Genomic DNA, 21,579 nt, shown 5'->3' on the forward strand with positions numbered 1-21,579 from the left:
ATCAGTTGCAGATTCTTTTGTATCAAGTACCTACCTATCAATGCCCGACTCTGGATCGTAAAAGTCAATCCACTGTGCACAAATCTTATGGTCATCTGCTTGAAACTGTTTGTCTTTTCGCAAACGATCTCCATCCATAACATTACCGGGTATTGGCGGTGACTTGTCAATTAAAATTGGTTCTTCGCCATGGCCCGCAGTGAAAAGTTCGACTTAAAAATAGCTTTAACGTTTAGATACAGTTTTCATCGTGACATCAAAATAAATAAAAAATATTGCATAATATGTATTGTTCTGTCTACAAAGTCTTCATTTTGATTCTGAAGTGTTTATATATTTTTTTTAATTTGGTGAAAGAATGATGAGAATAAATGTAATCATACAAATTTCATACACAATTGTTGGTATATGTTTATTCATATTCTTACCATTGTTTGTAACCCTAATCCTGATCCATGCTGGGACACCCTCCTGTAGTCCTAAATCCTCGACTGCTACAAATGGGTCCTCTCGTTCCATGGGTGCATGTAGACCGTACGGCTTCAATTGAACGTCATACTTCGTTTTCCCAAGGCCGAACTCGGCGTGTGCAATTTTACTAAGTTCATCAGTGGCATTATAATAGATTGCAATCAAATCAAAGTCTTCATCATATATAATGTCAGTCACTTTTTGGAATATTGGCGGCGTAGTGTCGACGATGAAAGGAGTCGAATGGCAAACTGTTGTAACTAATGACCCGCCCAAGTCTGCGCCGTTCAGTGCTTGAACAGTGATATAGTATCGGCCATCGGTAAGATGTATGCTCTTGTGAAATGCTGAATCTGTCCAAAATTTCTTGTCCGTCAGATGAGCATATGGGTTTTCAAAATTAATCACATCAGAACTGCAGATATTTCTCCCTACTGCCCATGTATGTCCCCAAATACCGCTTTCATCATCGCGAAATCCCTTCCAGTTAGCTGAAACGAAATAAACGCAATTTATGAAAATACATGAAATATTATATTGAGTAATAATAAGGGCATACTAACATCAAATTGTATTAACACAAGAATATAATAGCTACCTGTACAATTAGACAGGAAAAGTATAACATGTTTCTGATGTAGGCAAACCCAAAACATACAATGTTTTGTGCTAGCTAAGGCGATTATAGATCGATAGAGATTAATGAAATACAATGATGTTCGTGCGCGATACCATAGCTATTTTTAATAGTCCTCTTCCGTAAGGCGCCGGCAAACGGAATGTCATTTTCCTGCGTTTAACCAGTAATATTAAGTAGGATTTCTGTTACCTGAGACGTAGTGATTGGTAAGCGTAAATAGCTCGTCCTTAAGTGGTTCATGTCCATTAAACACTGTTTCTGATCCCGGACCGTCAACGATAATTCTGGAATATAAGAAAACATTGAACCAGTTGAGTAAAATTGTTCCTGTTCCAAGACCGTCAACGATAGATCTGGAGTATAAAAACGTTGAACCAGTCAAGTTAATAAACATTTCTCCTGATCTAAAACCAAACGGTTAGTTTTAGTTTAACAAAGATTGCCGTTTTCACTTCTGGTGTATTGTGTGTTTTGACGGATCTTTCTTTCAGAATGAAATATAATACCTTGAAATCATAAACAAAGCTTATATACACTGTCTATACATTGACAGCAATGGTAGGTGCAATATTGCCAATTTCGTCAATCAGCGGGTTAAATAACCTTATTTAAATTCAACGATAACCAGGATGGTTTTGAAAGAGTTTTACCTTTAATCTAATACATTTATATCAGTACCTGTGATTAGCCTTCCATGTGACTTCGTTACAGCGCTGTGCGACAGATGCATTGCACCTATCAGCTTTCAAATAATCCGTTTTGTTATTCATAATCAGGCCTGGTTCGGGTGGTGTAAAATCTACGAGGGTTCCCTCGCCAAGAAGGAAAGATTGGTAGCCCAGAACGTTGTTGACCTGAACATTAACAAAATACTGCGCACCGTGTGATAACGGCAGGTTATCATACTCTAGCGTTACGTGATAACCAATACCGAGACGTTCATAGTTGCTGTATGTTCCACTGATTCTTAAATAGGCATTTGCCCCTTCAACAATATCGTGCAAGTCGCATGTTTCCGAATGGTATTCGTAATCAAATGAAACACAGTTGTATCCGTACGATATGCAAGCTATGGCGCAAAGTTCTGGTGTCCGGACCTTCGTTGTTTGCAGAATGTAAGCGACGAGCTTCCCTTCCCTTGGGTAATTAAAGTGCTGTAGCTGACCTGACACGCCTTTTCTCGGTGATGAATGGTCCAGACGTACTTCTTCCCATCCAACAAACTGGGAACCAAATTTTCCTGGGCTAAATCCGACTGCTTTATACTGTATTTCCTTGAGCGGACTGTCATCAAAAGCTACAACTGAAGCGATCATCTTTGAAGGATGGGATGAAAACATGTATGCATGTTCTACTCTGCCGTCTGTTAGTGTGTTGTCATAGGTGTTTAACGAACATTGAACAATAGCCTCAAGGCCTTGGCTATTCTTAGCTTTCACTGACCAGTATATTGGAATACCTCCCGGAATCTTTGCTGGAACCATCAAGGAATTACCTCCTATATTAGTCCAGTCTTGCACGTCTGTACCTCCTTTGTCTGTACCAATTGCGTAAAACAGCTTCGTTTCACTGACTTCGTCCTGTGCGTACATTTCTAATTTAAATGCCGGATCGTAATACGGGCGATTGAAAATCTGCTGTACCAGACAGCCTTCTGAGCCGGAACGTCTTCTGCGTTCATTAACAGTTAAAGGCTGAATATGAGGAGGGGACGGGTCGTCGTCGCGTTTCTTTTTGTGGAAAATATTCTTGTTAATTGTAGGAACTGCGTATGCCCAAATTGTCCCCTCAAACACAGTTACTGTTGTAAATAACAGGTTGAGTCTTGCATATCCCGTCAGTGTAAGTCGCAATGGGGTAAGAGTTAAATCCATTTTCGCTCTTCCAAAAATAAACATTTGTAAAAACCACATAACTATAAACATACAAAGGTTCACGTAGGAATTATAAATAAAGTATAACTTTTTAATTTACTTTTCAAATTTACCAATAATAAACATGTTACTATCATAACATGAAGATTTTGTTGGCAATTCTACATATAAAATGGCAGTAGTGTAGTTGATTATCACATTATGTTTTCTGAACTTATTTCTCATATAAGTGTTTTCAATGTCACGATACACGATGACTCACATCATTTACCAGTTTGTTCTAAATTAACATACTTTCTAGATAAAATAGAAGATACTGATGTCAATTTAGCCGGACCACTTAACAACGAACATTTTGTACGTGTTGGAAAGTTAAGAAGGAACGCATTGTGAATTCGTAACGAAAATATTGAGACTTTATAGGGATTCTGCTGCTTTGACGCTTGTTAATTACATTAATACAAATTTTCGCGGTGTAACTTCCAATAACCAACCCTGTGATTTTGCTAAGCATTTAAAGTACACTGTTTTACGAAATTTTGCTGGAATAGCAGATTACTAGATTTTCAAAACTATATTTAACACGTAGACATTTTAAAATTGCGTGTTCCCAAAAAAATAACTGTACCAGCAAGCTAAAAGGAATGAGCAAGTATTGCCTAGTTGTAATCCAAAATTCTTTTGGAATTTGTTTAAACGGACCTTACGTAATAGAAAAAGAACTTCTAAGCGTAGACCCTGCTACATGTCGGAACTTTTTTCGAGGATTATTGTTTAATGATGATCAACCGAGCCTGAATCAGTTTTTGTTACGGAAATATGTAATGATGAATACGATTGCCTTTTATCTTCTGATATTACCGACGGGGAGTTAGTTGCTAGCCGGGACCTGATGGAGTCGGGGGTGAATTTCACCAAAGTACTAGACAAGCCGTACTTCCAGTTCAGTGTCAATTATCTAATACGGTTTTGAATACGGGTTTAGGCCTTATTTTTGGAAATATAGTGGTACTGTCCCAATGCACAAGTCCGGTTCTAAATAAGACCCATCAAATAATACGGGTATTTCTCTTAAAAACGTTATGTATAAAATATTTTCAAATGTAGTATATGATATCTTATGTAGATGGGAAGAACAGTTCGACAAAATTAATGAGACAAAAGCTGGTTTTCGGACTGGTTATTCGAAAATAGATGATATATTTATTTTGCAAAGTATTTTTAAAAAATACATCCGTAACCCCGTAGAAAGATTTTTAGAAGGTCAAGAATTTTTTTCCGTGTATTAACGTCCATGTGTTCATATCTACGCGGATGCGTACGAGTTTGCGACGACACACTTACACAACCCTTTATTTGTAACGTAAGCACAAGAGAAGGGGACATAGCCAGTACTGTTTTTAGTATACAGTTAATGAGTTATCCTCCTTCCTACGACCAAAGGGACATTCGTGAATTAAAATTACAGTACAATTCGCGGATATAATATGCATACATTTTGCAAATGACGTGGAGAACTGCACTAAGACTACAATTGAACTACAATTACAATTAAATTTTATTTCGAAATTCTGTGAAAATACAGGTATGACTATCGATCAGAAGAATACAGAAATAATCTTGTTTAGAAATGATGGGCTTCTGCGGTCATACAAGCATTGGTCTTATAATGGCGACCCTATAAATGTTACATCAGTATGCGAGAAAATGGGACTAATATTTAGGCCTAAATTATCCTGGACAAAGGCAAAATAAAACTAGTTGCATAGGCCTTAATGCTCTAAAGGCTTACCGAAAAGGTCATTTGCATACTAATCCCATACTGATCATTATAATATATTTCATTCTAAGGTTAAGTCTATACTTATTTATGGTGCTGAAATATATGGTACGGAACTATCTGATATTCTTGAACAAGTTCAAATTCAATATAGTAAAGAGTCTATGTAAAATGTATTAAATGCAGGGGCAATATAATACATATGTCTAATGAACGTTATCCAAGAAACTGCTATTTAGTGCTAAAACAACATGATGCCATTGGAAAAAGGAATTGGGTTACATCTGTAAAGGATTCATTATACAAATATGGTTTTGGTTTTGTGTGGCTAAGTCAAGAAGTTGTAAATGTTTGTGATTTTTAATTTAAACAAAGCTTAGTTGATTGTAAAAGACAAAAATGGTTCGAAAATGTGAGAGATTTGACACGCTGTGGCACATGTAAGCATGTTAAAACTTTGTTAAACATTCATGTATTAATTTACCACTTTATGTCAGGAAATCGTTAGCGAGATTTCGATGTTCTAGCCATAAATTCGTTATTGAAACTGGTCGACATTTTGGTATTGCGAGGGAAAATCGAGTATGTAGATATTGCTCAATTAATTTTGAAATTAGATGTGTAGAAAATGAATTTCATGCATTCTTTCAATATAAGAAGTTCAGACAAGAAATGTAATTCTATATGTTAACGTAGTGCACTAGTTGGCAAGATTTTAAAAAGTTCATCAATCTTATGCATAGTCTAAACGATGACATAATAAAAACACACTTCTTTGTAAATGTAAAAATAAAACAAAACGATAAAAAGTAGTTACTATCAATAAGAAAACTATTATGATTTTATGTTTTTCTATTGTATAACTATGTTGGAAGCCATTTTTTACAAATTGAATTTGACTTGACTATCTATAGTAAAATGTTATTATAGAAATTTGTTCCCGCAATAATGATTTTCGTTCTAGCAGGTGAAGTTATCACGATACGGCATAATTGCTCAAAAAACGAGCACATGCATCACTTACTGCATTGCCGACGGAGAGGGAAAATGAACAAGAACAAACTTGTTTAAGATATTTAAGAGGAAAGGAGTGCAAAGAGTGTTACCGTCAATGACATTGAAACATAGCTTTTCAGTATAACATGTCTAGACTGGATCGATGAAAACATGTACTATTTAAACTGTTAAAAATGATATCGTCGGAATGAAAACAAAATAGAATATTTTAATTAAATATTACTCGTTATTTTAATTGAACTCATCAAATTATGAGAAATATCACAAGCATCTTATTTGACGTTTCACAATTATTTTCCTGCTTGAATCATATCAAATTCTGTATTTTCTAAAATGTATCACTGTGAATTTTCTTAAGCCGGTTCGAACAACATAATTTTTGTATAATACAGGGTTAGATGCTGTTGACCATGACGTTTGGTATATAATTGCCTCAGTGATTTTTTTTCTATTATTCATCTCACTTGGGAAATTATCAACAAAAAGCCACTGTCAGCAAAATATTATTATATAAAAAATTACACATTCTGAAATATGTATTTGTATTTTCAAGCAAAAATGCCCTAATGCACCGTCTAAGTACGATCGTATGAAGCTAAATATTACTGCCAATGTATTTACCCTACGTCCAGAGGATACTTGGAGAACACAATCTCTGTAAGAATAGGAAACTTTGTCTCCATGAGATAGCCTTCCAGTGCAATACCGCCTCTGGCAAATCCAATGTAAACACTTGCATCGCCCCACACTTTCCCTCCCACCGATGGCGTAAGGGTAAGCTTAGCAATATAAAAAGAAAACACAACATTGTTTTTGAATTTAGAGGAAACTGTAAATGAGATGAAATTTTCAGCGAAACAATTGAAATGTAAATTAAACTTTTTAATTGCATTACACCGCCAATATCAGGTTCGTACATTCTATATACATTGGACACTATAATGTTCCTACATTTACTGAAAAAAAGCGATATACAATATGTAGTTATTTAACGAACGGAAGGAATACGCTCACCTGTGTTGTCATGCTGACCACACACAGTCCAACCGTCACCCTGAGACCAACAGTACCTCCGGCCCCGAAAACTGTATTGCGAAATGGTAGTCGTTGATTTATAATAGTTTTATTAGAAGGTAATCATATTCAAATTATAGATATGTACATTAAAAACACAAATCATATCAAACGTACAAACCTCGTTGTTTTATAACAAATGTCAGTGATGTTAATGTTTTTTAGTACAAGGTTTAGCAACATTATATTTTAAGATAAAATTTGTCGTATCAAATTATGTTCGCCATTCCAAGTAATCGTAATAATATGATTACATTTAGTTTATTTTAAAGCTTAAATCTAACTAAAGACATAAATTAATATGCAATTATAATAATTTCAACGCATTTAATATTCTATATATGGAAAAAATATTACCAAGCGTCAGTGGGACTGGACCGACGAAGAAAATACTTGAATATTTGAAGAACGGTATATCTTCATGTGGAACAGAATTGTCCGCGCTTACACAAAAGTCTATCTTGTTTGCAAACTCTGTTGCTGCATCGGCAAGTTTGGAACGTACTTCTTTCATCAGCTTTCAGTTATTAAGTAAAGGGTCAGGTTAACTATAACAGTCCCATAATTGTTATGTTATTTAGAAAACAAACACAATTATTACCGTAGGTTGTAATGCGAAAGAGCTTTATTATGCATATTCAAATATAAATAACAACAATTCAGCGAACAATATCATCAAATATGTTTGCTGCATTGAACTGGATATAACTAAATATTATACTGGAGCGAGTTACGCCGCAGAAAAATGAGTCATATATTGGTGTACCTCCTCAAGGACTGTATGTCTGACTTGTTCAAGTGTTTGGGTCACTTCCCGATTCATAAGGCCGAACTCACTAAGCTGCATCATGAATATTGGAACCGGAAGTTGCCAAATATGAACATCCTGACATCCTCCAGTGGCTGAAAATATAAACAGGGTGTTATGATGTGTTAAGAATCTTAAAAAAATGTTTTAAAAACTTAACTAATTCGAGAGAGGAGTGTTGCCATAAAAACATGTTTTAATTCTTTATTAACTTTTTTCGATATTTATCAAATGAACGCATGACTTATAACCTTTGTCTGGTTTGAATCAGAATGTAATAATGTACTTGAATAAAAATATAAAGATAAAGTTCACGTCAGAGACATACACATGCCTTAGATACAATATACAATCTTAATATAAAGTCGGGTATATGATATCAAAAAAACATAAGCTCAATGAGCTATTTTCCGTCATGCCTTCAAACAGGACCAACGTTAGGTTTTTGTTTTGGCTATTGTGCTTGTCTATGTAAATTTCATTGATTTACTTCAAAATGAACTTATCCTGTATTCTAACTTATTCTCTTTATGTGTTTTGTTGCTTTGTTTTAAGGCTCGTCGCAATTCAAAATGTATAGATAAATGCGTAATATACTGTCTATCTTATATAATATTGTATTTATAAGAAAAACTAATTTAGTTAGTTTTAAGTCGCAAGTTAGGTTAGGTTTCAGCTTAACAAAAGCAGTGAATACCTACAATGTGTCACACTACTATCGACTATTACAATTATTCCAACGTTTCATATTATCGAGGGCGAACTGGAGTTATAACCGTACAATGGTACAAAGTACAGGTGTAGATGCATTTCGAGGAATAATTAAACTATTAAAGATCACAGAGCAAACCATATTTATATGCGTATAAATGTGTACACATATAATATATTTACAGAACATACCTCGTGTACGTCTGATAGTATTTGGAATAAAATGTATGTCATGAAACAGTTCAATCGGCGAAAGACATGCCGCAAAGAGGTCTGTACAAAGTTTAAATTCTGCTGTGAGGTGAAATGTGCCCTCATATAATCGCACATTGCCGACAAAGTAGAGATTCATTCCAAACAGCTTACTTTGAAGATCTATGTTTACGTCCGTACCTATGATAAAAAGGGTCTGGCGTGAAGATATTAATTTATGTAATTTACCGTAAAAATATGATTGATTGTTCACAACATATGGAGTATAACTTGTCAGAAGTAAACAATACATATAAAAGTTACAAGTGAAATAAATTTTAATCATATTCTTTTAAGTTAATGAATGTTACCATCTGGTCGAAGTGTATGAGTGTGGTTCATTATTTCTACCACGAGTGTCATGTCTGAAGGCTTCAGTGCGATTGAAGCATGTACTATTATTGTTTTTGCACCAGAAGAGAATGGTACATTACAACTTAGACCCAAACAGTCGTCCTGGACAAAACATATGTGGCCGAATCCTGTGGCAATTTTATCCTTGAATGCAGGACAAACTGAAATAAGGCAGTGTTGAACGAATACAACTAAAGGACAATTTGTTATTTAAAAATAAAAACACATATCTTTTACACAAACTATATAAGGAACATTTACTGTATGAAAAGGGTGTGTATCGCGTACCATAATAGTCACTTTGCGATTTGATAACATTATATTTTCGCAGAAGAACTTGCAAATTATTCTTACTTTTTTCAGGTAAAGACACCATAGTAAGCGTCATTTGACCAGGATCCCCGAATTTCAAAATTTCATCACGCTTTCCTGTTTCGTCTGTTTCTGATTGGCCAAAGTTTAACCCACCGAAATCAAAGTGTGCATCATTATTTTTCAGGTACGTGAGCATAGTGTTAGTTGTCATCGTTAATGCTGCCTCAAACGGTTCAGAGCGTTTCGCACACGCCAAACTGTGTACAATGTTGAGGAACTTCTTTCCAATAACTGATGTATTACTCAATTTGTTTATGATCCAATCAACCGTCTTGCCATTTACATCAACAATCTCAAGAATGTTTGGTACTTCTGGGCTGAATGAAAACAACAACAGATTAACATATTAATATCTACTATTAAAATTTATATGTTTTAATGTTTAATGGTTTGATTGTGCATGCATGCACTATATTACTAACCGCACCTTTAAATCGGTATGAAATAAGCTCATTACCCATTCTCTCCAAAAAGCGCCGTTTTAAAGAATTCTGCGAACTTTTTTGCCTGTTCCTTCAAACTTTTCTTCAAACTATCACTGAACGACGAAGGGTCGTAAAGTTCTGGGACATCATGTCTATAAATCGAGTCCTCGTCCTCCATCATGGCATCAAGCGCGTCCGTGTCTGGCTCCCGACCTCTGATGATCGGCTCTTCCTTTGTATCGGGACCCTCGCCCTCCACTGTCTCACCTGATTCAAAGGTCTGCCCAATATATCTGAAAGTGAGAGGCAAACGATAAGTATAATTGTAATATATACATCATATTTCTCACAGTGAAATAAATTATCTTGAAGCATAAAATATAGTATACAACAATAGTTGTATTGTTTAAATCAAGACTGTACTTTGACGATTTTACAGTGAAAATTGCAATTCAGTTTTAAATTCAGTTAAGTTTAAAAAGATGCCATGGGAGTTATTATAGTTCAATGGTTATTACATACCTAAACTCGTGGTCGTTACACTCCTGAATCCATTTCGGAATAGGGACAATTCTGTCCAGGAACGGTGAAGGGTCGGTGTAATCGTAATCAGCATCTAGACGTTTTTTATCTCCTTGGGACGGACGGACTGATACGTGAATATAGTTTTTCCCTTCGGAGGCTTTTTTTGACAGCCAGTCGCTTTGTTTCAGAGGTTTAGCTTCTCCTATAGTTATCTCGAGCAGCTTATCTGTATTCGCCTGATTTCCATCCTGAGATTGATCGTCTGCTTCCTTCACTATTATGTCTAATTTTCGTGGTTTGCACGAACGAGCAGTTGTGGCTTTGCCGATCTTTTTCCCCGCATCAACACTTTGACCGTGCATTGATTGGTTAGCGTCAATATTCTCGATCACGATTTCTAAAGCAACGAATTCAGGGTCTTTCGGTTGAATTACAACTTTCTTGTCGTCTTTGAATATTTTCAAGATTCCGTTCACTGGCATCTTTATCTTTACAAACATGTCATATGTACTAGATTATAAGCAATGATATTGTTACGGTTCAGCGTAAGGAAAGGGCTATCTTTTCATCATTTATAAAAGTAAGGATATATTTACATTGTACAGGTATATTCATTTCTGTAGGTTTATTACCATAGCAGTGTTTCAAAGAATAAACACTGAATTTTAGCGACTAGTTTGTACTTCCAAACATTCCACCAAAAGTGTAGTACATAGACATACATTAATACGATAAAAGAATACCATACCGATTGTCCCACGCCAAGTTTGAGGTCAACACCGGTAGTGTCGTAGGCGCCATTAGCTGTGGTTGGCCAAACACCATCAGGGCAGTCGTCAAACTTGCCACGAGGGGTTGTGGGGAAATCGCGATGAAATTTTGGTCCGAACACCTTCTGCACATACGACTTGCTGATCTCGACGCTAACATTTGTAAGAAGTACGTTACTTTTTGATATTTGTACAGGTTTTAATTTTATCATGTGAAATTTTAAATAATTTAATACTGTGATTAACGAACTAGCTGTATGCGTTTCACCGAAGCAAATATCTACAGTGACTTTGTAAGTATCTGATTTTTTTATCATGCTTACGTCTTTTTTATCGTCGTGTATCCCGATTTGATTTCATGTATTGCGTCCATGATGGATTTGAATGTATCAACGAAAGGTGCCACAAAGTCAATCAGGGTTTGAAGAGGTTCGAAAACATTTTCCCATTTAGCTTTTAGGTCCATTTGAAGGTCGTGTAATGATCCTTTCTAAACATAAATGAATATACATTTAAATATGAACGAAATATGAAATAATTTTATCGTAAGAAAATCGATATCAATCAAAACATTCGCCATATCTTAACGTCGGTTACATATTGAACGAATACGAACATCATTAATATACTATTTTGATCAACCTAGTCGTAAATGTGCGCACTATTCCATGTTGCGATATTTTTGCGTTATGCCATTTTAATTGATCTTGTAATTATACATACAACTTGATTGACGCCGTCACTAACAAGAGATTTTGTTTCTTTCCCGATTGACTTTCCACCGTTTTTGATGGAATTTGTCAGTTTCTTGAAAGTTTCCATCAGGCGGTTCAGAATCGATGGGATTCTCTTTGCCATTGATATCCACTCAGTGACCCTTCCTATGTCAACATGTCATATGAAATGTTAAACAAATTGTTTAATAAGCGATAAATAATGTGCAAACGCAAATTTGATTAGTTCAATAAAGTCAGTAAAATATCCATAATCCCAAATACTATAATGACTTTTTCAATAGCGGTATCAGTAACAGCTTCTCAAATTATATGCATGGGCAATTACAGTTTGGACCACTAAGGTCATGTATTGTATCTGTCTTGATCGATGACTGCATGGGTCATATTCGACTAGGATCTAGACTTATGCTTCTCCTTAAGACTTGTTTGATTTCCTAAAGAAAAGCACACAAATAAATCCCAAATATAACATTGATCCATTGCTGTCAAACCATTAGCTAACCTCTTTTACAAAAGGCATACAAATGTATTTTAAAGACATTTTCAAATATAAGTTGAAGTGTATAGGAATTCACCTTTAATAAACATACAGGCATCAACAATCGTATTTTTTACATCCACCACCATTGTGATCGCCATTTTGATACTGGAATAAGAGAAGATAAAACAATTTATCAAAACACAGGTGTTAAAATTACCAAATGAGTGTAATGCTCTATGATTATTTTGCTAGCCTTTATAGAACACATCGACATATTTACACGTTCATCATCTAATTTACTATCAACATTACATACTGACTTTAATGGTAGAGCTTACTCAAGAACAGCCGTGGACAAGCTGGTGATTGCTTGAATTGGGTTGGTGAAGAGCTTTAAAACGGCCTCGACGATTGAATTGAATGCGTCTACTATTTTCTTAGCGATGTACGGGAGCGCCATTGTTACAGAATCTACGACATCCTATATACGTGAAATTAAAGATATTGTTAAGAATCATAAACAAATCGATTTAATCTAAGTTGTTTTACAACCAATTTATTTTGAACAACAGTAGTGGATAACAATGCGATATATGCTATAGTATTGTTGCGACCTCGAAGTAGACCATTGGTAGGATTATACTTAGCCATCAGCGAGACTATTTGAAGTGATTGAGACCTCAACCAAACGCACCTCAACCTAATTTGTCCTGGAAAGCCCGGTACTGGTACTAATAATGATAAAACACTCGTAGCGAAATAAAGTTATGTAATCAAAAACAAAAGCGTGGCGATTTTATCAAGAACATAACTTATCAATTATAATCTAATTTATCGTTGATTTTTTCTTTTAAAGTTGTTACAAAAGCGGGAAATGGACGAAACGCCCTGCGGGTTAATCGTGCGGTTGTCTCTAACAACAGTCAAGTTGCATCTCGTTCTCGAACTCGTAAAATCCGGTCATTTTAAACTTTTTTTTGTAATTGACAGTCCAAATATGTGTGTGTTATGGGCAAAACTGGGCGCCACCCAAATATGTTTTCATCCACACCCAGAATATTGGGCGAACTGGTTATTAAGACATAAATCGACAAATTAGGAAATGTTTACAACTTTATACATGTAGATACATGACATATGAAATACGAATTAAATAAAGTAATAATGTCATAAATATTATTATTACGTTATCTCCGACATTTAACAAGGCATGTTAATAATGAAACCGTGAAGTGATTGCTCACTCGTTTATGGCAAGGTATATTAAGGTGTCTAGCTTAACAGCTTATTGTTGTTATACGTAAAGTACCTCTACTGCCATATAACTAATATATAAATACAATAAAAATGAATATAATATGCGAAAAAGATTGTTTAAATACACCTCCTTACGTTGTAAAACTTGAGAGCGTCTTGGGAAATTCCATCAATGAAATCCCTGACCTCTTTCACGATGGCCTTAATTTCGTCAATGACAGCGTTCCCGCTTATACTAAATAAATCCTTCACAAATTCTTTCATTCTGGTAGCAACATCACCGAGTTTGGTTGGTAGATGCTTCACAATATCGACTAAGGAATTGACAGTTTGTTTTAAACTGTTCCCATCTGAAGACAAAATCATTAACGACGTTCAGTTTCTATTACTCGATGTATTACGACAAAAGCTCAAACGAGCTGCTTTCAAATATTAGGTTTTTTTATAAAATGGCTACGCTGTGTGTTGTTGCAATCGTAAAATGCATGTTTTTGGCTTTTTTTGTAAAAACATACTGTTTCATAATGTAAAGCTTTCATTGGGTCAAGAAATGTGTGTAGAATTGTACCCTAGCACAAAAAGTAGCAAATGGTTACCTTTGAAGTTAGTTATGGTTTTCCTGAAGTTTGAAATAGCATCTGTGATAGGATCTACAATCGTTTTGACGATTTTGTCAAAAATGTGCACCAGGTCAGACAGGCTATTGATACCAAAATCCTGCAGTGAAACAGGGAGTAAAGCTTTGCGAATCATTGTGAGAAATATGTCTTGATTGAACATTTTATCACATTTTATTTTGTATATACATGTATGTCCTCGTACATGTGCTTGTCATTGTTTTTCCAGTTTCAAATTTGTGCTTTTAAATTACGCGGTTTGTACTTATATGTTATGAAACGTGTTAGTTTATATTTTGATTAGTAACAAGAGGAAAGGGGAAGCCACTCGAACAGATAATGCACAGTGATTATTGCCGGTGCCCGGTACACTTTAAGAAACTCAATGGCACTAAAATTATAATTTAGAATTCTTTTCTTTTTAAATTAATGTCATATAATAAGACACTTATTGAATGGTTTGTCGATCAATAGTCAAAACAATTTGCCCTCAGGCGGGGAAGGACCATGTAAACAATTGCCCCTGGGCGTTTCAGCCTCGTGCAATAGTTCGCTGGTCTCGCCGACCGCGGGCAAATGGTGACTATTGACCGACCAGCCATTCAAGGTATAATACCTTATCTGTCAAATGGCTAAGTCGTCTTATCTAATTGCAAGTTTCAAATGCATTTATGCAGGCATATTACATCAGTATATATGTATGTTTAATATGATATTGTCTAAGGCGAAGTGCCAAAAGAACGACAGACAAAACCTACACAACGCACCTTGAGAACGTTCAGGTCATAGCCAATATGACCTTTGAAACAGACGTATGCCTTTACAATGTCTACATCGAAGCCGATCAGCCCCACGTGGGCCTCGGCCCAGGCGTGGTCATAAACGTCAACCATAAAGTGCCCTCTCAACAACGCTGGACGAAATTACAAAGACATACTAACGATTAAACCTGGACAATATGGTGTTTGTTGTTTGCAAATTTAAGTATTAAGTAATTATAACCAACAACAAATGTGCTACCATCCTCAGATGAAACATGTAAGCGTCACAAAAGCGGCATTTAAAAACATCACAACAACCAAACATTTTAAAAATGAAGTCATATGGCATTTATCCTACATTACTTACAAAGTTTTAGGTCGAGAGTGTTGTTTATGATTAGCCCGAAGCTTGCTCCGATGTTGCTGTTTCCAAGCGTTTTGGACCACGCAATACCGGGAGGCTTAATGGTCACATGGATTCCCTGCTCCAACGTCTGAAGCAGGCTTCTCCTGGCTCGACTCACGATCGGGTATGTGTAGTTTTTACTGTAAGTTGATACATTTATAAAGAATGAATATATCAGATACACTACGAAATAGTAAATGAATGTGCATAATATATAATGTTAAATAGTTAAGACCATTCATTAATCTTTCCATTCAAATCTCACCTGATTATTTCCGGCTCCTGTAGCAAAGTGAAGTTCTTGTCGGTTGCTTTCGGGTGTTTGGTCAGCACAGTGTGCGCGGTTTGCCGAACAACCTCGTCACTGTCGTGGATAATACTTTTTACCAATGCTTCGGCGCTCTGTAAATTTGTGATCATGATGTCAAAAACACGACGGAAACTACAGGGACAAAGCTATTAGCCAAACGCTGAACGTCGAACTTGTCTTCAGGCACATGGTTCAAGGGCTAACATGTACATAAAAAATCAGTATCAATAAGAAACTTGCATGAACAATTTACAGTTCGTACCTTTAAATACAAAACTTTTGTAAATTGGGTAAGTTTCTGACCAACTGACAAGGTGCGAGAGTAGTGAACGTGTTTCTTTTGCTTTATAACAAGTGTTAACTCTTGCATTCTTTTAACATTTGTCTTTGGGTTTATAGAATTTCACTTACTTCATTGCAGGTGAAGTGCCTCAAACTATGAATAGCAGCCCTTCTCCACGCTGTAACACCAGCATTTGGTACCATATAAGACCGGATGTGACGTAATGAACGCGTCTTTCCAGCGTTTCCAAGGGACTGGATTAGAATGGTCTTAGTTTCAATGTGCTTTCTCGCAGGTATATCGTGTTGAATGATTGACCGCTTTCGCCTTGGTTTAACGATTTCCATAGATTTGCCTGTAAGGAAGAAGAATCTTTATTTGTCACGTAAACGTTGTACTAACTTTACAGTAACGTTTATTTTGTTTTGCGTAGGACAAGAAGTAGCTCAAATTGCGATTAAAGTTAATATGTATTGATGTTGTAAATTTAAGGCTTAAACGAGTCTTCTAAATTTCTAAATGCAACTGTTGTTAAACATGCTACATATTATCTTTGGGGGGGGGGGGGTCAACAGGTTGTTGGGATAAGAGTGAGATTTGTTTACATAAATTGGTTTAAACCCCCAGTAAATTTACATTTTACTGACCGCTCCAAGGCGGTACCTAGCAATCCTTGATACACATACCTAGTTTTTTATATATAGATAGTATGTATGCACTGTGCTGTTTGTGGAGTTTTGTGTTGCTCTTCCATGTTTCTTGTTTGTTTTATTATCTATGTCTTTGGCGTTTGCCCTGTGTCATTAAACCGTGTTTATGTTTAAACATTTTGCTACTGAGCTTGTTTCTGTAGCTTTTCTAATAAATATTGAGCTGACCACGATTAACGTTTTGTCAAAAACGCGACATTATCCTCATAAACGGCGTAATATCACACAAAAGAAGTTTACTAACTCTCATTGTGGATGTTCAACCAGTGTTCAATTCTCTCCACGATGCGGTCAGACTCGGTGAGGTTGTTGTCGTGCAGGGACTTTGCCATCGCACCGAGAGACAGACAAGCTCGCTTCCGAGTCTTCGTCAGCGTTGGCGTGTCTGTATCAAACATAAAAAATCAAGGGCGATAAATAATTTACAATATCGCCTTTTCAGTTGAAAATTCAATTGGTTGCCAACAATGTGACTGGTTATTTAAAGTGTAGCATTATACATAAATCTAACTTTCATTAAAATTAATATACTAGGGCAAATGCTTCCTACCTCCAGGAATAGTGTTTTCTTCTTCAAAGCAAAGTGCTTCTACGTATTGGACAAGCTCCTGCAAGATCATTCAAGCCTATTATAACCGTTTTTGTATGCCGTTTATATAAATACATTAAAATACATGGACAAAATGTAACATTATGTATACATTTGATACATACGTATGCATAATGAACAATATATGACTAGAAAAGCCAGTAAAAGACTTGTACGACTGATCAAGTAAAAAGGAGTTAAACTTAATATATTATGCTTGAAAGCTATGTATTGAATCAGTCTCGACCAACCTGCACTGGTGACTGTATGGCGATGGCGTGAAACAGACACCTCCTCAAGTCGTCCTCGGTCGCGTTCGGCTTCAACATGACCAGTTCCAGCACCAGCAACTGGGCGTCCGCACTGCCCTCTCGTGCTATCAGGTCTGTTAATGGAAATTTACATCGATTCCTCATTATACTAGTGAGCAATAGCGTTAAAATTTTAGAATAGCGCCGACTTTTGGTTGGAGTTACGATTCAATTTTTAAAATAAAGCAAAGCTTAAAGATGCACTCTTACTCCCCAATAGGATTTACCACTATTAATGATATTGTTTAAATGTTCCAAAAAGGATGAATAAATGTCGAAAACAATGGTTCTTATGAAGGATACCGAGTTTAATTTGAAAGAAATATGCATAAAACAGGCCAGTTCCCCCTTATGAGACTATAGTAGACCATACACTAAATATTTTAGCATTCACCAATCATTTAATATGTTTGTGCTTTCTGCTTTTAAATATACAGTCACAATCTTGTTATCAGTTCTCAATATTTTCCATAAATGCATTATTTAGTAAGTAATTAAAGGTTGATCAGTAACAATTGATGTCTGTTATACATGTGTATATATATTGATTATTGAATAAGAGTGTCACGAAGCCTGTACGTCCCACCTTGTAATATAGGTAATATTCTTTGTAGTCGTTTGAACCCGCTACGCAGCCTTTCCGAAGAGCTGTGAAACGAAGCCTGTACGTCCCACCATGTAATATAGGTAATAAAAGGCTACGCGGGTAACAGGGTGTTACTACAACATCTGTAGGTTAGTGTTTGAAATTTGATAAAATGATGCTTGTATTTTACCTGTTTTATCATTTATTAACGAGGAGGATATGAACACCTTACATGCAACGAACTTTTTGAAAACGGCGATGGCGACGACACGGCGGTCTCCTCCGAGGACGAACAAAAGGATCGGCAGAAGTTTTTGTACATCCAACTTCTAGAAGTGCAAATCAGAATACAAAGACAAGGCCTACCTTGAGATCGATGGTGTTGCGAAAGATGATGCTAGAAAACACGCTTTCAATGACAAATATCTGAAAACAGTGGCGCGAACCTTTACTGCCACTATCCTATGCCTATGGATCAAACCTCCTCAAAGTAAACAGAATCTAACCCTACTACGACGATGAAAAGGCCATAAAATACGCGACTTAGAAGAAAAAAAACCTGTTTAACAGGATTCTAAAGAAATACGAACGCTCTAAGATTACCAGTCAAATATCACCCAGACAGAAAGGAGGAGACGGATGTGAAGTGACACAGAACAACCCGTAAGGCCCGGTGCAAAGGGTCAAACATTGGGGGGACAACGTAAGTTGAAGAATTAAAAATGAGCCCAAAATAAGCGTTATTGGGTGTCGTTATCTAAATAGTGGACAAAAGTGTATTAGCTAGTTCTAACCATTTCAAGCGGAATGTATATTTTGAAGTATTGTTTAAGCTGAACTTATATTTTGGAAACAATAAATATCAATTGAACACTAAAAGTTGTTTAATTGAAAAACAGTATATGTATATAGAATAAACTCTTCGAAATCGATTCATTCGAGCAATTGAAAAACTGAAAATTCCCTCATTTCAAGATGGCAAATTTACATTGATTATCGAATGGGTCAACCGAGTAAGTTTTGATCTTTCCTGCTACGGATAAAACAACCAAACCTGTATTTTCGTAAACAATTTAAAACATGATAAATGAGTTTCTTGATCAGAAGGATTGAAATGATACTCAGCTTCGAGGAAAGGCTACACAACGGTTATACAAAGGTTCCACAGCGGGTCAGAAAGGTTACGCAGCGGGACCGAAAGGCTAATAAGTTGGGCGGAAGGGTTATACATCGGGACGGAAAGGCTACACAGCGGGCGGGCGAAAATGCCACACAGCAATATGCTACCTATGAAGAGGTTCCTCTCGTCGGCACATAGTGTGTGGTTTTCCGGGCATTCCTTGGACAACGCGCTCTGTCCAAACCTCAGGAAGTCGTCACGCTCCAAAGAATGCACTAGTGTTCTTAGTTTGTGCACGCACTCGGTACGGTTCCGGTCGTCTGTAGCGAGAACAGGTTTATAGTTATGATACTATGCTAGTTTTCTGCTGTTTAAGGTAATTCATTGATCGTATTTGTTCTGCTTCTTTGTTTTGTAACAAGAGGTCGACCTTAAGTGATAAGCATAAACACAGCCGTACAGATTTATTCGAAATACAGGATATACATTAGACATTCATAAATGTCGAATAGTAAGGAAACATATGGGATCAACACCATGATAACTGATAGCTTAACACGAAATCTACAAATCAATCCAGGTAAGAACATTTTGGTATATGTTTCCTTTACTATCAGTAAGGTTGTAATGGTTGATGAGTGAACTACGTATATACTTACACTTGTTCTCGATGGCGTGGATACATTTCAGATAACCCTGGATGTCCTTCTCCGCTTCTTTCAACGGGATCTTCACTTGGGGCCTCTGTAGAAAGGTGTACCATTGCAAGTTATTGAAATAAGACTGACTTTTTCGTAAAGTTGAAGCAAAATAGGCGATGTTATTCTGCACGATAACACATGCAAAACACATCCTGATATCTTTTGATATACTTTTTATGTTACATTATTATTTAATGAATATGTCTGTCGTCTTTTGACATTTGTTTAGAAAAAGATATGTTTGCGATAATTAATCTCCATCTTACACTAAATATGAGGAAAAGTTTGTCATCTGATAAGACAGACGAAGCCGGGATGATATGGTTTATAGTGAAGGAACTTACTTGCTTGACGCTGATGGAATCCTGGTGCATCTCATGAAACGCGTGGGGCGTGGATGGCGCGTAGTGCTTGCTTTGAGGAAAAAGTTGGATCTGCATTTTTAAGTATGTGTGGGAAAATGCCATTTTGAGGTTTATGTAACGTATTATTCGTCAAAACAAAAACAAACCAGGAAGTGATTGGTGGGCGTCCAATAAGTGCCGTTCGTACAAAGCGCATTTTTTTTTCAAAACCGTGTTGTTGTTTTTTATATAAAACTGTGTAAGATAAGAGCATTGCACATTTGTTTTAGTTATGTTTCATTTACTACACATATCATTACATCTCACGGGTACAATGTAACAAAAAGAACAAACCTTTTGACCATCAGTTTTACCCTGCTTCTAGAAATTGAGGAAATCTTCGGAAACTCTGAAAAATAAAATTTACAAACACGTTAGTCAATTTGAGCTGCCCGGTTTATACGGTTTTTAATGTATTATGATATATTCCTTTAACTAGATGTCACCAATAAATCTATTTAAAAAATATTATTTTGTTAATGTATAAACAATTTGTAGTATCAATTTCTTGCACAAATAAAAGTATTTGCACCAAATAATTTCATGCTGTATACACGTATCATTGAAACGAGCCTAAAACTTAGACAAACGATATCCTTCTTGTTATCGAGCTATCTATGCTCATACCTCCAGACATATCTTCTTCAACCTCGGCTGCTCCTTCAAGTGTCCGTCTAAAATAAATATGGAAAGCCTAATATATGCATGCCCACAGTACATCGCCATTGATAATCAACAAGAATGCTCTTTCTGACAATCGGGACTAGATTTGCTTGTAATCGATGGAGTCGATATATGGAGTTCAAGAAAAGATCATTTCACTTATTAAAAGTAAACATCTAAAACGATATTAACCAATAAGACAACTCACGAGGTCACTCTGTTGGGCGTGTGCTGGAGCGTTATGTTGTCAAGGAGCTCCACGTGTTGAGGGGTCAGTCGTGTATCCATGTGGACTGTCTGTAGGGAAAACGGAAATAACGGTTGGGTGTAGTATTGACTCAAGAAAAAGGTTAATTTAGTAGGTAATCATACATTTTGCTGTACTAATGTTACGGGCGACTGTGTTGGACTGTTGGTAGACTATGGTTTGTCCTTTGTATAATAAAAAAGAGCAGAACACATGTTCACATAACTGTACCTTATGATGCAGCCGGTGAACGTCAGTGAGGCTCTGGTGACTTCTGACCAATTTCACCCCGTCCATCAGTCGCTTGCCCTGGTACCGGT

At 36.2% G+C, this 21,579-nt stretch overlaps 1 protein-coding gene across 1 annotated transcript in view; it reads right to left on the bottom strand.

The window, feature by feature from the left end:
• LOC128211724 (uncharacterized) overlaps nucleotides 1-21,579 on the bottom strand; it is a 41,838-nt gene that overhangs the window by 11,814 nt on the left and 8,445 nt on the right. Inside the window, 34 exon segments of the mRNA XM_052916752.1 lie at nucleotides 35-212; nucleotides 429-962; nucleotides 1,301-1,395; nucleotides 1,790-2,992; nucleotides 6,404-6,561; nucleotides 6,797-6,867; nucleotides 7,214-7,373; nucleotides 7,623-7,759; nucleotides 8,568-8,768; nucleotides 8,939-9,142; nucleotides 9,336-9,673; nucleotides 9,814-10,074; nucleotides 10,304-10,794; nucleotides 11,055-11,229; nucleotides 11,400-11,566; nucleotides 11,800-11,957; nucleotides 12,389-12,459; nucleotides 12,633-12,775; nucleotides 13,687-13,901; nucleotides 14,148-14,268; nucleotides 14,936-15,081; nucleotides 15,297-15,475; nucleotides 15,601-15,737; nucleotides 16,057-16,283; nucleotides 16,883-17,023; nucleotides 17,189-17,246; nucleotides 17,479-17,612; nucleotides 19,412-19,564; nucleotides 19,904-19,988; nucleotides 20,290-20,359; nucleotides 20,644-20,698; nucleotides 20,977-21,023; nucleotides 21,221-21,309; nucleotides 21,491-21,579. The exon segment at nucleotides 21,491-21,579 is cut by the window's right edge and continues 12 nt beyond it. Coding sequence (XP_052772712.1) covers nucleotides 35-212; nucleotides 429-962; nucleotides 1,301-1,395; nucleotides 1,790-2,992; nucleotides 6,404-6,561; nucleotides 6,797-6,867; nucleotides 7,214-7,373; nucleotides 7,623-7,759; nucleotides 8,568-8,768; nucleotides 8,939-9,142; nucleotides 9,336-9,673; nucleotides 9,814-10,074; nucleotides 10,304-10,794; nucleotides 11,055-11,229; nucleotides 11,400-11,566; nucleotides 11,800-11,957; nucleotides 12,389-12,459; nucleotides 12,633-12,775; nucleotides 13,687-13,901; nucleotides 14,148-14,268; nucleotides 14,936-15,081; nucleotides 15,297-15,475; nucleotides 15,601-15,737; nucleotides 16,057-16,283; nucleotides 16,883-17,023; nucleotides 17,189-17,246; nucleotides 17,479-17,612; nucleotides 19,412-19,564; nucleotides 19,904-19,988; nucleotides 20,290-20,359; nucleotides 20,644-20,698; nucleotides 20,977-21,023; nucleotides 21,221-21,309; nucleotides 21,491-21,579 — 6,691 coding nt within the window.

This window comes from Mya arenaria, chromosome 12 (assembly GCF_026914265.1).
Source record: "Mya arenaria isolate MELC-2E11 chromosome 12, ASM2691426v1".
In the NCBI taxonomy this organism is placed as follows: Eukaryota; Metazoa; Mollusca; class Bivalvia; order Myida; family Myidae; genus Mya; species Mya arenaria.